Source organism: Ammodytes marinus (genome assembly GCF_949987685.1).
Source record: "Ammodytes marinus genome assembly, chromosome: 11".
In the NCBI taxonomy this organism is placed as follows: domain Eukaryota; kingdom Metazoa; phylum Chordata; class Actinopteri; order Uranoscopiformes; family Ammodytidae; genus Ammodytes; species Ammodytes marinus.
This window is the reverse complement of record NC_137215.1, coordinates 18047712-18062331: the sequence shown is the minus strand read 5'-3', so window position 1 is coordinate 18062331 and position 14620 is coordinate 18047712. Positions and strand designations below refer to the sequence as shown.

The following is a 14620-nucleotide window of genomic DNA, read 5'->3' as shown; positions in this document are numbered from 1 at the left end:
TTTACTAATGTCAACGTTTTATTTATTTTTTGTGTATCAAAAACAGTTTACAATTTAAAAATTACAAACTGCAATAAAAACACAGCAGGGAAAAAGAAAATTATGCCTATCAACAAATTGTAGCAGCATTTATATTTCATGTCCAGCAGTTTTCCTGGGTAAAAATAATATTAGCATACAGTTCTGGTGCTCCGAGGCAAAAACTAATTGCTCTCATAAACAGGATGCCTTCTCCTCAAAAAGGTGCTGCTCTGCCAAGAATAGAGATCGCCTCCATTAATGTAACAGCTTGCTCAGAGGAATATTTAGATGTAATAACCACAGCTGATGTATATTCATGACTGTCATTAAGGCACTAGAGCAACACTGATGATGACTGCTGCTGACCACATTCAAAACTTGAAAAGGCAGGCAGGAGTCCCATCCAGACACAACATGGAAGTCCCATAATGGTAAGGTCACACTCTTTGCTCTCCTCTTCAGCTGTGTGTATTGTTGACCTCAGTTGAGCCGGAGGTGAGGTGTTGCCTTGTGTATTCCCAAATGAGCAGGGCGGCGCTCACATGAACGTTGAGTGAACGGATTATGCCCTGCTGCGGGATCTCCACACACACGTCCAGCAGTTGGAGTAAATTGGCAGGTATACCTTCTCGCTCATTGCTATGAGAAGGGAAAGAGTATAGGACAAAGTCAAATGGAAGATTAAGCGTCAAGTGTAAATGTATTTGTTTCTTTATAAAATGGCTAGTACTGTTTGCAGCGCAGTATTTTGCAGGACGTTTTTTAGTTCTTAGATTTAATACCTTCAAAGGAATAATTTAAAATGTAGGAAGTTTAGTCTTATTCGCTTGCAAGGCCGAGATTAGGATTGGAAGATTGATCATGCCACTCTAATGTTTGAACAATAAATAAAGAGCAACAGCCAGCATCTGGTAACTTGGCTTGATGGCAACCTTTGATTTTACACATTGGTGTTTGTACGGCTTAAACAAACAATATAAAATAATGATATAAGGTGTTAATTAAAGAGCTGTAGAGGTGCTGGGACGGAGCTACCTATCCCCCCTTTATTCAGTCTTTGTGCTTTATTAATTGTACAGGAAATAGAAGAAATAAGCATATTTCCAGAAATATTAAATTCTTCTTTTAAAATCTGACCACATTTGTATACCTACTATGGAAATAATTCAGTGTTTACCTCCAAAGTTTATTTGTGTCAGAGAAAAAAGAGAATTTATAGACAATAAAAAGTCAGAGGGTTTCTCACCCTTTGGGACATGATGGAGTGTGTTTCGTTAATTCACTGAAAGAATCAATGAAATGTATTCAAATTGTCAAGGAAATCAATTCTACTGCAGCAAATACATCGGAATGTGTATCATGTCAGCAATAAGGCAACATGGACTTCCTGAATCCGAACATCCGACTATTTGTTTGTGGTGAATCGTATATACACACCAAAATAAATGTGCAATTCATTTAACCTTTCATTTGGCTTAATGATGCTCCCATCTATATTTATTTAATGCGGCATTTTACCATGAGAGGCAAAATTAATCACTTACCATTTTCACAACTATAAGGGAATAAGCTTTTATTTTTACACGGATGACTCAAGTCCAAGAGTAATTCAAACTCAAAGTACACACTTTGATCCAGCAATACAGGCCATCTAAGGAAACATAAAGAGGTAATGAGTTTGGCATTATGATAATAATAATGAGTCTACAGAGGGGGCCCGCGCAGTGGGAAAGCAGGATTCGATGAGCTACATTTATCACCGAGTGCAACTGGTTGAGATAATATGCGACCTGATGAGAAATTGGAGCAGCGCCGTGCCGTGCTGGGGAGAGCACAGCAGTGAAAGCACGACTACAATCAGCTCACATACACATTTGAGACAACAAAACACAACACCTAAACAGGCGTGATACATATTAATATTTTGCCCTCTACCGGGCTGACTGCAATAACAGCTGTGTAAACATGCGACGAGGAGAGGGAATCACACTACTGCAGTAGCAAACCGCTTATAATTAAGTGACTGTTGGTTGTAAATCTAGTGGTGGCTGGTATTATACGGTGCCCACAATCTCTACCATTGTGCCCTTGAGCAAGGAGCCCTCTGGAGTATGGTGTCTTGAGAGGGGATATGCAAAAAGACAAATTTCAATGTCGCCTTGTGTTAATTCAATTGACAATAAAGCAACATAACTTGGCAACTTAACCTAAGATAATTATTAGTTATTATTTTCTGTGTAGCTACAAACGGTTTAACAAAAGGATTTCTTGCTTCCTGTTGACTCAACAGGCAAACGGAAGCAGCCCGCCTTGAACTCCACTAGAGGAAGGCTTTTTCTGCCACTGTCATCACACTGCTTGTACTGTCATTTATTTCCTGTGCTCTCCAGAGCCAATTACAGCCCAACATGTCCTGACAGGTCCACCATGGGGAGGAGAGGCCCCGCAGGGAAACACACTAAACCGGAGAGATAACATTAAACAGCCTCGTCAGCTCACAGCTTTACCCACGTGAGAGACACACAGGCACGGGAATGGAGAAGCTTGCAAGCATGTACAGTATGTGAACCTTGTTGTGTGTAGTTTTATAGATGGGGAAAGAAGAGCATTCAATGCCGTCATACCCCAGAAGTAGAAGGGTCTTCTCTGGGAACTGGTACTCCTGTAGGCTCTCACTGTTGGCTGTCTGCTCAACTCCGACTATACAGTACCCTTCACTCTTCTTTAACAGAAGAAAGTCAGTGAGCTCAATGGGCTTCACCTGAGGGACAGATACATAAACGTTTCATTTCAAACAGTAAATCCATTTACATTAAAAAGGACTGTGAAATCAACACTTTTTAAACTCTTTTCACACATACATGTATTATGGTGGGCCATAATGCTTCCTATGTGGAAATCTGCCTATCACATTGTTACATCATCGAAAGCAGATGTGTTCACTCTTTCTGCTCCATGTGGTGAATGAAGAGTCGCTCAAGACCTGGAGCGACCCCAACGGAATAAGCAGCACATCTCCATGGCAACAGTTACTGTACTAGAGCCGTGCATCTCAAAAGTTGAGCAAAAAAGAAGGAGCTTGTGTGGAGTTCAAGTGGAATGAGCGTTTAGAAACACCCACCACTTCTAAATTAAACTGAGGAGTGATGAGACATCTCTCAAACATGCACCTCTTTACACCTAAATAAACTTAAAATGACCACTACTGAGGCACACTTCATAATTAGTTAATATTAGTTATTGAAACCGTAACTTTAAATGTAAAAAATAATATTTTAAAATCAAATAACACATTTCTTGGGTAGATCGGAGCATACATCTTGATCACTGGAGGGAAATGGGGAATCTTTTACGCGCTCTACCTCTAGCAGAGGAAGCCATAGTTCAGAAGAGACGCTCAGGGACTGAAAGTGTTTGTCAGTGACGTGACGGAGGCTGTCCAGAACCAGAGCACTGGCACCGAAGATCTCACACGTCCTGCACAAACCTAGAACAACAACAAGCAAACCCAATGAACACAATCTATAATGAGGAAAAGGGGGGCTTTTCCTTTATAATCATTATTTCTTTTACTTATGACTCATTATACGTATACCAGTCTATCATAATGGGCACGGACAGATAGGCAAAGATACGCCTGTAATGGCAGAAAGGTGATTTCAGGTGAAACATTTACAGAAAGCCCAAGCTTATGCCCCTTGCTTACATCATCCCACCAGTATCAATATTGGCTTTGGAAATGAGTCTTTTCCTCTATAAACAAATTCTGATTGATTCTGCCCCTTATCATCTGAGAAAAAAGGTGTCGGCGGAGAACATAAAATAGCAGTGTCTGTGATGAAAGCTGGACATTCCCTTTTCAAAACTCCGATAAGGGAGCTCAAGTGATTTATTTTGGTGGCAGCTGTGTTTGACCTCTTTGCCCCTGATTATCAATGTGAAAGCAAACAATAGCCTGTCTTTTAGTTGGTTCTTCAAAATCGAACACAAATCCAGGAGGAATTTGTTGGACATTTAGCTATTAATTCTTCACAAAGAAGTAACGATGAAATGATTTCACAATGTGCCGTGCCGCTTCCTTACCTCCTAAATTGGTTGGCTTGTCGATAAGTGAGGCTACCACCAGCAGGGCCCCATGCGCTTTGCCCAGGCGAGCGGCCCTCTGTTGTGGGACCAGCTGAAGCTCGGGCTCCTGCTCCTGGATCCCTAACCTCCACGGAGTGATTTTCTTCTGCACCTCGGCCCAGCGGTCCTCTTTATGCTGCTCATCTAGAAAGATGCAACACTATGAACAGTCAGAGATATAAGGATGAGGAGAAGAAGATTATGGTTGGTTTGCTGTATAAAGTAGTCCCTGCTGTTTGTGAGGGGTTGCTACTGTTACTTTTGTCTTGCTGGATCCAGTCCCCGGGCTGCAGCTGGCTCAGGTCTGGAGCTGAGTTTCTTAGAGGAAAAGATGGACTTTCAGAAAAACACAACAGTTTCTCAAACTTCCAGGGTGGAATCCACTCATCGTCAGCCAACTCTGACAGACTGGGAAAAGTATAGAATAGGGTCTAGGAAAGAAAGAAAAGGAAAGTATGTTAGAAAATATATGAGTAGTGTAGTGTAAGCATGTTATTACTGTGTTTAATCTGTTTGCCAGAAACATACTAGCACACCTCAACACTGTAATCCCTGATGGGCTGAAAGGCACCAAAGAAAAAATGCTCCTGAATCCTTATCCAGTTCTTGTTGGCATTTCTGAATGGTGACACAGCAAACACATACTCAAATAAGCACATGGGTATAATACAAAAAAAACTCTTGTAACTATTGTAGCTGTTTGTCTCTCACCCTGTGCTCTGCATGGCCTCAGCCTGATTCAGACAGGCCTTGATCACTGTGGACAACCCTCGTAAACCCTCAGCCCCATCCTGAGGCCAGACCTCTGCCAAGCTCCACACCCTCTTCAGGGCCAGTAAGGCATACAGACGCACGCTGAAGTTGTGGTTGAAACACCACTGCAGGATAATGTCCAGTGCTTTGCGCAACTGCGCAGCCTTAAAACGCACAGGGAGAGAGATCTTAGAAATACTGAGAGGCGATGTACAGAGGAATAGTTTTATGAAGGAGATAGAACATCACAAGGCTTTACCTGATCCTTAAGATTAGGGAGGATGACACTGAAATGTACCAGGACTGACAGGAAGGTGCACACGCTCGTCTTGGTCTTTTCATGATCCTGTACAGAAAAACACAAGTCATTCGGGATTCAGTGATCATCAACTGTGTCACACTTATAACACAGTGTTTTATTTTCAGAGAGAGCCCAGCCTTACCATGTTGAAGCAGTCCCAAAAGCTGTCCATGTGTTGTGGATAGCGGATGAGGACCAGAATCATCATCCACTCAATCAGGTACTTGACTGAGGCCTGGTTACTGCAATATCCAGCTTCATATACACGCATCAGCAAAGTGGCGACAAACTCCTGGATGTGCACACACAAACACACACAATAAACAAGTCTGACTCCCTGAGTTGTTCTTTTCTGTGTAATTGTGAGTGTTAGTGTAACCGTCTCACCTCTCTGAGTTTTGGCAGCAACAGCAGCAGTGTTTGCCACACTCTGTTTTTGACACGATGTTGCAGAGAGTTGGTATAGTAACGTACTTTTGACTTTGATATGTCATTATCCTGGAGATACGAGGGTGTGGGGGAGGTAGAAGGAGATAATGAAAATTGGTGTGAAGTGTTGATTAATGAGCCATAACTGATGCTCAACATATAATCTTAATGAAAAACTCCCCTACATTCCTAAGTGTAGTTCAGAACGTTATTTATTGACACTATGCAAACCAAGAACAGACAAATCACAATACAGCCGGGCTTGTCTCTAACAGACTTTTAAACCAGGGATCAGAATGTCCAAGAAGGGATTAAGATGATATCGTCTTGTTTTTTGATATTGGAAGATATATTCAGCCTACCCTTTTCACTAAATCCATGACCAGTTCCTCCATCAGTCTTTCATGCTGCAGATTAGAGGGATCCAGGCGGTTGAGGAAAGCCAGTACACATGTGCGGGGCAACTGATCGTCCCTGTCATCACTGTACAAATTTAAAAGGCATCAGTTCCAATGTGAAAACATATGCACAGCAAGGGAGACCTCTAGTGGCGCTACTTTTTAAATCATTATTTTTGCTAGCAAAGAGAACCTGCAGCTCACCTTGTGACAGCAACATTGGCGGCACACTCTTCACCGAGTTGCTCCACATATGTTTGGACATCCTGGATGAGCCTTTGAAAGAACAGTTAAATCAATTCAAATGGTCCTAAGAGAAGAGTTGAACAAATGTAAGAAATGCAGTTGAAAGGTACCTTTGATCTCTTCTAAACACTGGTCCATAGACACAAGCTTTAGCGACTATGTCAACATATTGGAAAACACTAGAAAACATGGCGTCAGCCTCGTCACCGCTGCCTCGCTCTGCGGGCAGCCACGTCTGACAGCAGTGTTGAAGCAGCACTCCGAACACTCCGCTCTTGGACTGAGACAGCTCCATCAGCTCGGTGGCAATCTATAAAAAAAACACCACCACATATATACATTATATTACAGAAAAGCTAAGTTGAAAATGCAAATCACCATACACCATTCTACTATCCTGATTTTAATCTACCTGTTTCAAGGTGACCAGAAGTGTGGGGGCCTGGGCGTCTGTCGTCTCCAGCAGTTTGCGGTGGAAGGCCATGGAGATGAAGCCTTTGAGGGCCAGCCAGAAGTCATGGGCATTGGTGCTCAGCCCCTGCACAAGCTCCCAGCTCAGACTCACAGCCTCCACGCAGATGGGCTCATTATAAAGGATCAACTGGGATGAAAACAAGACAGACAGCTCATCAGAAACACACCAGATAGATATTGCCTTGATGGATAGATAGATAAACATAGATACACCTCATTTTACGTGAGACTCACTTGCGGCAGCACTGTCTCCATAAAGGTGAGCGCAGGCAGCACCAGGTCACTGGGCAGCAGAGCCAATGCCTCCACGCTGCAGCTCAGAGCAGCCGTGAGAGTCTCCGACACTCTGGGAATCTCTTCTACAGACTGTGGAATCCCAACAGCCTTAATCAGGACGCTCAGACATATCCACTGGTCCCGCATGAAACTGGCAGCAATGCGCCCCCACTCCTGCAGCAGAGGACCCTGCACTCCAACGTCACTGAAGGGAAAAAATGATTTTACCAAAATCAGAGTGTTTACTTTTATTCATCTTCAAGGCAGATCTCGTCTGAACCATGTTTTTTTGAAAATTGATCCTACATTTTAAAGCTATAGTGTGTAACTCCAGTCGCCCCCATGAGGAATTCTGAGTATTTACAGCAACACTGTCCAAACATCTACATGAGGTAAGCCTTCGGTGATCAGGCGGGCATGGATTTTATACTTTCTGCTATACGTCCAGATTTTTTCGTAGCAGCAACTGAAACAACTGAAACATTTCTTGGGCGCTTCATGGGATTTTGTGTGAGCACCTTTGCCAGTTACAGGGGCTGGCATCAGTTTGTAAAAGCTGCCATACTGGGGAATACATAGAGGGTTTTTGTGGAGCACATAGGCTTTATCAAGTTTGTGTCAACTCGTTTGGCGATGGCTTGAATGTACCGACATTCATTTATATGACACAGTTACGCACTGTAGCTTTAAGGCTCACTCAGTTCTGACCTCGAACCGTCTTCATTTTGTGGCTTTTGCAGGCGTTTATTGAAGTTTCCCAGAGGGGACTGGTCTTGGGAGGCGGACGACACTGGATTGTAGAAGTAGTCATTCAGTGATTTCAGAGCACAAATGGTCTCTGATCGCATGTCAATCACTTCCTGCTCCACAAAGCTGCATACTGTAGCCAGGGACGCCATAGCAACCGCTCTTGCCACCTGGTTTGCTACAGACTGGATCTGGCAACAGAAAAACAAGTGTTGAATTATCAAGCAACTAAAAAAAAAATGTTTCCTTGATTCCTGCCCGACGTAATGGCAGCTTAATACTTAGCTTTGTACCTGCTGGCTTGGTTCTTGCAGGACCTTCAGGCTGTACTGAATGAGTTTAGGGAGATATGTCTGCTGAGTTCTACTGTGGTGCTGTGGTGTAGAGCTGTACATGACCACCAGCTGCTTCAGGACACACAGATACAGCTCTGCCCGCTCTACATCACACAGCTGAAGAAAAAAAACCCACATACATTTACACATCAGATTTACACAGTTCCCTTTCCACACATTTTCACCAATACATTTTCAAACGTTTCCATGGAATGTTACCGAATTTCCATAACCTTGTTTATGCTTATTTCGCAATCATAATGGCTCAATAATGAAATTTGTACCGCATTTCGATGAAGCCATGTGTTTTATTTGTATTTAGCCATACATTATTTAACATGCACTTACCAGGCATTCTTGTCAAGCAAGATTTTAAACAATGGTAATCCTCAAGTTTTGCATCACGCTGGACTTTTTGGGGAAATTGTGTATGAAAATGTTTTAAACTCTGGCAAAAATGTATGTAAATTCAAAGCTTTTCCAATAATTTCATGACCATGGGAACCCTGGAGTTAGCCCCTAGGGGGATCTCTGCTAATTGGAGTGATGGTGACTCGCTTGACTTGCTGTTTACCTCCTGCAGCTCCCCACACATACGCCTCAAGATGAAATCCTCCATCGGATCGACAACTTTGAAAACAAGCTTCTCCATGAACGCCATCACGCTGTCCACTGAGAAAGAGCAGAGTAAAAAAGTACTACTAGAATAAGTTAAATGAGCATGAATTAAAGGTAAACATTTTAGAAAGTTTTGCCAAAATTACAATGAATAATTTCGTTTTCAGAAGTTCTGGAATCTAGCTGGGCATTTAAAAAAAAACTTGAAACAAATGATGTTATGTAGGTCTTCTGGCTGCAACCTGCAAACTACCAATTATGTGTTTAATGACTCAATACAAAAAAAAGAGACTTAATCCAGGGCATGAGTTACTAAATCTATGGATAGAAGGATAATATTAGCGACCTTCCTTTAAGAATACAAGTGTCTAAATGTAAGACAAAAAGTGAAAACAAAGTATCCCTCCATTCATGAAATGTTACAGAGTTGTTTTTTCAGAGAGCACATTGATACTTTTCAATTACGGTAGATTTAAAAAAAACACTTTTTATGATAGCATTACCACCACCATTACATACATTGATATGATGGTGGTATATACAAGGATATTCTGGTATTTCTTCCAAAAGTGCAGCAAAAACTGACAGCTATATAAATGAATCATGACAAACCTGGCTCCTCTGTGTTTGGTATTCTTGCTAGCTGGAGCAGGCGCAGGATCAGCTGCAGGCTCTTGTCACTCTTACGCAGAGGCAGGTAGATGTTGGTACTGACTTTGCTCAGGGTTTCCAGCAGCGGAGACAGCAGGGACTCCAGAGTTTTACCGGTCTCTACCTCCAGTTGATTACCTTCCATGTCCACGCAAAGCAGAATGGCCCTGGCCAACTTATCAGCCTCTCTTGGGTCAGGTAACGTCTCAGTATGACCTGAGGAGCAGGGAGAATAATTAACGCCAACTCCAAAAAGAATAACCTAAATGATCATGTTTACAGACAGAATCGTCCACTTGACCTTTGTCTCACTGTCAGACATACCTGTGCTAGCTGGGACTCGGAGGTAGGTTAGCATCTCACTTCTCACATAGTCTCTTACAGTTTCTGTCTTTGTGGCCACATCGGGACAGTCTCCAACCATAACCCTGGGCTTGAAACTGCCTTCATTTTCTGATAGCCAAGCACAAGTCTGCAAGCAAATGTCACAAATATGTCGAGAGGAAAAATTAATAAATCATACATCATCCCCACATTGAGTCACCTTTTAGTCAGGATGAGCATTGGGCTTACCTGATTCCAGATCTGCGTCCCTCTGCACAGAGACTCGTCTGAACGGAAATCCATCAGGAAGCTAAAAACATCATCCAGGGTCACTGCGCTCTGGAACAAGCAAACTTTGTATTGTAGAGCTCACTAACGTTAGAGCTGAGCACAGGGGTTGTGACAAAATAATAGAAACCTTACAATGCAGTGCAACAGCCCTAAAGTCACTTCAATGTTTAACTGTCATTTGGGTGGTTTGTTTTTTTACAGATACAATGTTTTTCAGTATTTGCACTAGAGCTGCAACTAGTGTTCAAGAAAAGAAAAAAAATAGAGAAAAAGCAGCAAAAAAAACAGCTATTTTATTTTGATTTTGAATTGATAAATGACTTGATAAATGATATCTGATTACTTAATTGTTTATGCATTCATTTATATTGTATTATTGCATCAGCTTACAAGCATATTCACACACAATGATATACTGGGTCATTTCAACAGTCAGGGGTACAAACTAACATCATGATTAACCGTTGATCAAAATACTGTTCGACAATACTGCCATCATTTAATATTGTAAGGTGTTTCACTTGTTTTAAACCATAGACTGTATTTTCACTGACTGCACTATTGTCTTACCACATCTGTGAGACGGAGGGCGCTATTCAGCAGGAAGCACTGAGCGGCACCTCTCAATAGGACTTGATGGGTCATCATGGTGGAGCGCAGTACCTCCCTGTTAAAACAACACATCCACATCAAGCATTGCAATGTCAGCTACAACACACACATGAGTCTGTCTATCTATAAAGACCATGATGTACCTGAGAGCAGCCAGCCCGTCCACCCCCAGCAGAGGACTTGGCGGGAGTTTGGATAGAGCCTGGGAGAGGAAGAGGAGAGGCACGGCACACCAGTGCTTAGAGCAAAGCTGCTGAATCATCTGCAGCAATATACGCCCTACAGTGCAAACACAATAGTCAAGAGATTGAACAGCATTTTTTCTTTAAGCCATGAGAAGTGACGCAGAGCTTTGATAACATTGCATTCTCTCTTTACCTCTATGCTCTGACGGGAGGCTACTGAAGAAGCTGGCCAGGAAAACTTCGAGTTTAGCACCGAGCTCGGGACAATCTCCTACATTCTGCCCGACTGACCTACGCGAGGATAGAAGGAGGGATAATGAGAGCAGGTGCAAAAGAAAAAAGAAACCTAATAACATGATCATTCATGAGGCATTTCATTTATTTGCTCTGCACATTGATTTAAAAAAAAACCCCTCACCTGTGAAAGAGTGAAGTTTCTGACAGAACGTCCATAAAAGGGCCAACGAGGAACTGAGGAGCAGAGCAACAGAAGAGCAAACTTCAATGAAACACAACTTGTGTACCAGTATACCTAAGATACAAATGTGTCTGAGGCCTGTCCGTACCTGGGAAAAGGCCAAAGCAAAGTCTGGCTGCTGCAGGACCCGCAGCTCCAGCAGATGACACACTCCCTCTCTCATTAAGGACTTGTTCTCACTGTGGAACATCCGCTGGTACACACAAAGCAGCCAGGAGGGGTGGAAGAGGCCTCCACATGCGGCTGCAAAACACACATAGAGAACAAGCACAGGCTACCACGCTGGCACTTTCACCGCATATCTGTTTCCATTGAGAAAAATACAACTTCATCATATTTTCTTAGAAAATTAACCAGATATCTGACTGATGCCACCGATCCACGTACCGATCCAAATTCCAAAGTCTTTTTTTAAAATACAATTATTTTAACTATGAAAGAAAATTCAATTGAAGACCATAGCTTATAATTAAGTTATTGCAAAGATCAGCTAATATGATATCTATTGAAGTTGAAGTTTCTTTGTGTGACAAACTCAACATTGTCTTTAGTTTGGAGATGTTACAATCGAAACTCAGAATAGCGAGACTGCAACATGCCATGTATGAGGCCTACATTTAAACCTTTTCGCATTTTTCGTATATATTTCTTGCTCTTTTGAATTAGAATTAATGATGTGTTGCATAAAGCCCTTATAACCTTATACATACAATCACCAACAAAGGCAAACATGTATAATAATCATATTTGACAGTATCTGTTTTGGTGAAAAATAGTAGATTTGCGCATATCTCCTAATCTTTCTAAAAAAAAACAAAGGAAAGTAACTCATTACTTTACCCAGTTCTAGTGTTACCTTGACTATCATTCGCCGTTGTGAGGATCAACGTGTCTATTCTGTTTAGAACTGGCCGGACAACATGAACCTACATGGGGAAAAAGAGAAAGGCAGCTGTAACATGTATAAACTGTATAGCATCTGAACTGGCAGTGCATTGACACTTGTGTGGGATTCTCTACCTGGTTTTCCTCCAGGGTCTCCATCACCAGCGCATAATCCTCCCAGAACTCTCTCAGCAACTTGCTGCTGTCAGGGGCCCATCTGAACAAGATCTCATCTGCAAGAGTGAAACAGTCCTTTCATCACTGATGACCTTCACCTTTGGAGTCAGTGATTCTGTTTTTGTCAGAATTGCTTCATATCATAATCATTAGTGAATATCTCATCACGATCTGCTACTGAAAAATCCAGTGTTAATACACAGCCTAAGCTCTGTAAATGCTAGATAGCAGTGGTCCCCCTTTGTTTACATACCAGTTTACAGAGCTTAGGATGTGTATTAACCTTATTTACTATCTATGGTATTAACACCGGGTTTTTTTACAGTGCACGCACAGTAGTACCGACAGGTAGTGGATCCTGAGGAGATCCGCTGATTTTGACAAAAAGTGTTTTTAACAAAAATAATTCTCCAGAATCACTGTACTCACCTTTAATGTTGTTGGCCTACAGTATCATCAAAACAAATAATCTGACCATTTTTACCTTCTCGTGATGGAGACAGAGGGCAGTCCACCCCCTCCTCCTCTGAAAGGGCCACGCACTTTTTCAGAAGGTACAAAGCCCTCTTGCGTGACAGGCTGTCTCTGTGAGTCAGTCCGTCCTGGACCAGCCTCCAGAACTGGAGGGTCAGACGAGGGTCTGGCTCGCCGGAGGAAGAGTTAGGTCTGTGAGGTGCCAGCAGGTGGTCTGACAGAGCGGTCAAACACAGCAGAGCCCTCTCCGTGACCACAGCTGTGCGCTCGGCTGAGTGCCAGCTGCACTGATCATCCAGGATCAACTTGAGGACGCTCGTCAACCTCGCGCCGTGGCAGCAGTTCAGGAGAGTCAGGATAAGCCTCACTGTGATTTTGGAGACCAGTGCATCATCAGGGAGTGTTTTAATGCAGGACAAGGCGCATGACAGGGTGGCAAGTGTGAGCTGTTCATCCCCGGTCAGAGAAGGCAACAGAGCAGCCATGACCTCACTGGCAACATCCACACCCAGTCGTCCCGGACCGCACACCTCCTCCTCCTCTGAAAGATGAAGCGAAGGCAGGACAGACTGAGCCAGCCGGCCTGGTACTGCCTCATCATCACACAGCGGGACACAGACGCTCAGCAGCCTGCAGACAGCAGCGGTGCTCTCCCTGCACCGCACATCATCACCAGATTCCCTAGATATCCTGGAGAGGAGAGGCAAACACCGGGTCCAAACCACCGAGTCGATTTTATCTGTAATGGATTTTCTATCCGTAGCTGATAACGGAGTCGTGTCCGAGTCGGATAAAAGCGGTCCGAGTCCCTCAATGAAAGCTGTCAGCGCCTCCACCCGCTCCGTCCTTGGCCATGAGTCACTCGGCCAGGACAGAGACTCAAACAAAAGGCCGTAGTCAGGAGAGCTGGACAACACGGCGTTCATTAAAACGGAATACATTTTGTAGGGTTGTTACACTGAGAGGGACAATAAAGCAAAAGTTACGCCACTACCGGCTTTGACAGCAGCTGCCATGAGCTCATGCTACACGCGTCTCCAAAGGGAATGTAAACTTCCGCAAACGTAACCTCAAACTCTCGCGAGAAGTGGTAGTGACACAAGCAAAGCTGCTTTTTTTTTACACTAAAAGGAAGGCATTTTTTGGACGAGTGTTTAGCTAAAAATCATGTTATACGATATAACATGCTTTCCTGTGAATCACATACCTACAGCCTACACCTGTTTTGAAGTATCATATCAAGTTTGGTATTTTTTTGCACAACAAAGAGGTTGAATTTTTGTGTAATAATATTTTTGTATTAACAAATGTAGTTAATAGCAAACCCAGTGAGACTTATTATTGCTCATGTATGCTGCTTCTTAGAATATTTTATAAAAAAAAATAGGAAATCTTTTTTTTGCAAGGTTAGATTTTATTTTATTTTTTTAACTTAGTGTTTTATTTATCTTTCTGCAAGGTTACATTTTATAATTTTTTACACTAAGTTTTAATTTCTCTTGTTTTTGTACAGTGTTAACTTGACAGGGTTAGGGGTCGGAGGGTTTTAAAAAAAATTGTATTACATATTTTTGCTGCTACTGGATGTCAGACTTTCGGGATCCATAAAGTATCTATCCATCTGATATGCAGAAACACCTTTTTTGAATTTGAATACAGTGCCTTATTAATTATTTTATTCAAAGTACTGGTGCTTTGTGCTTTTGAAAACAATACTGTATACCTAAAAGGCCGCCTACTCATTAAGTGGATATCAAAAGCAAACATACAAAGACCACTATGCTGGTGCAACAGAACAATAAGTAAAAACATCTGGTTTC

At 42.5% G+C, this 14620-nt stretch overlaps 1 protein-coding gene across 2 annotated transcripts; it reads right to left on the bottom strand.

Annotated features, from left to right (window-relative positions):
• Positions 1–21: 21 nt before the first annotated feature.
• tarbp1 (TAR (HIV-1) RNA binding protein 1) lies at positions 22–13809 on the bottom strand. Of its 2 annotated transcripts, XM_080037309.1 has the most exons (30): positions 12811–13809; positions 12285–12382; positions 12121–12190; positions 11353–11507; positions 11205–11257; positions 10980–11077; positions 10745–10880; positions 10560–10656; positions 9948–10037; positions 9699–9846; positions 9336–9590; positions 8680–8777; positions 8064–8222; positions 7732–7961; positions 6982–7228; positions 6686–6874; positions 6384–6583; positions 6232–6303; positions 5992–6112; positions 5588–5698; positions 5343–5492; positions 5159–5245; positions 4858–5063; positions 4683–4764; positions 4406–4577; positions 4105–4290; positions 3384–3508; positions 2646–2782; positions 1566–1672; positions 22–660 (listed from the first exon to the last, which is right to left on the bottom strand). In XM_080037309.1, exons 1-30 carry the CDS (start codon positions 13739–13741, stop codon positions 584–586), a joined length of 4887 nt encoding a protein of 1628 aa, XP_079893435.1. In that variant the 5' UTR covers positions 13742–13809; the 3' UTR covers positions 22–583. The 2 variants fall into 2 exon arrangements, with proteins under 2 accessions (XP_079893435.1, XP_079893436.1); XM_080037310.1 differs by lacking the exon at positions 1566–1672.
• Between the last annotated feature and the right edge of the window lie 811 nt (positions 13810–14620).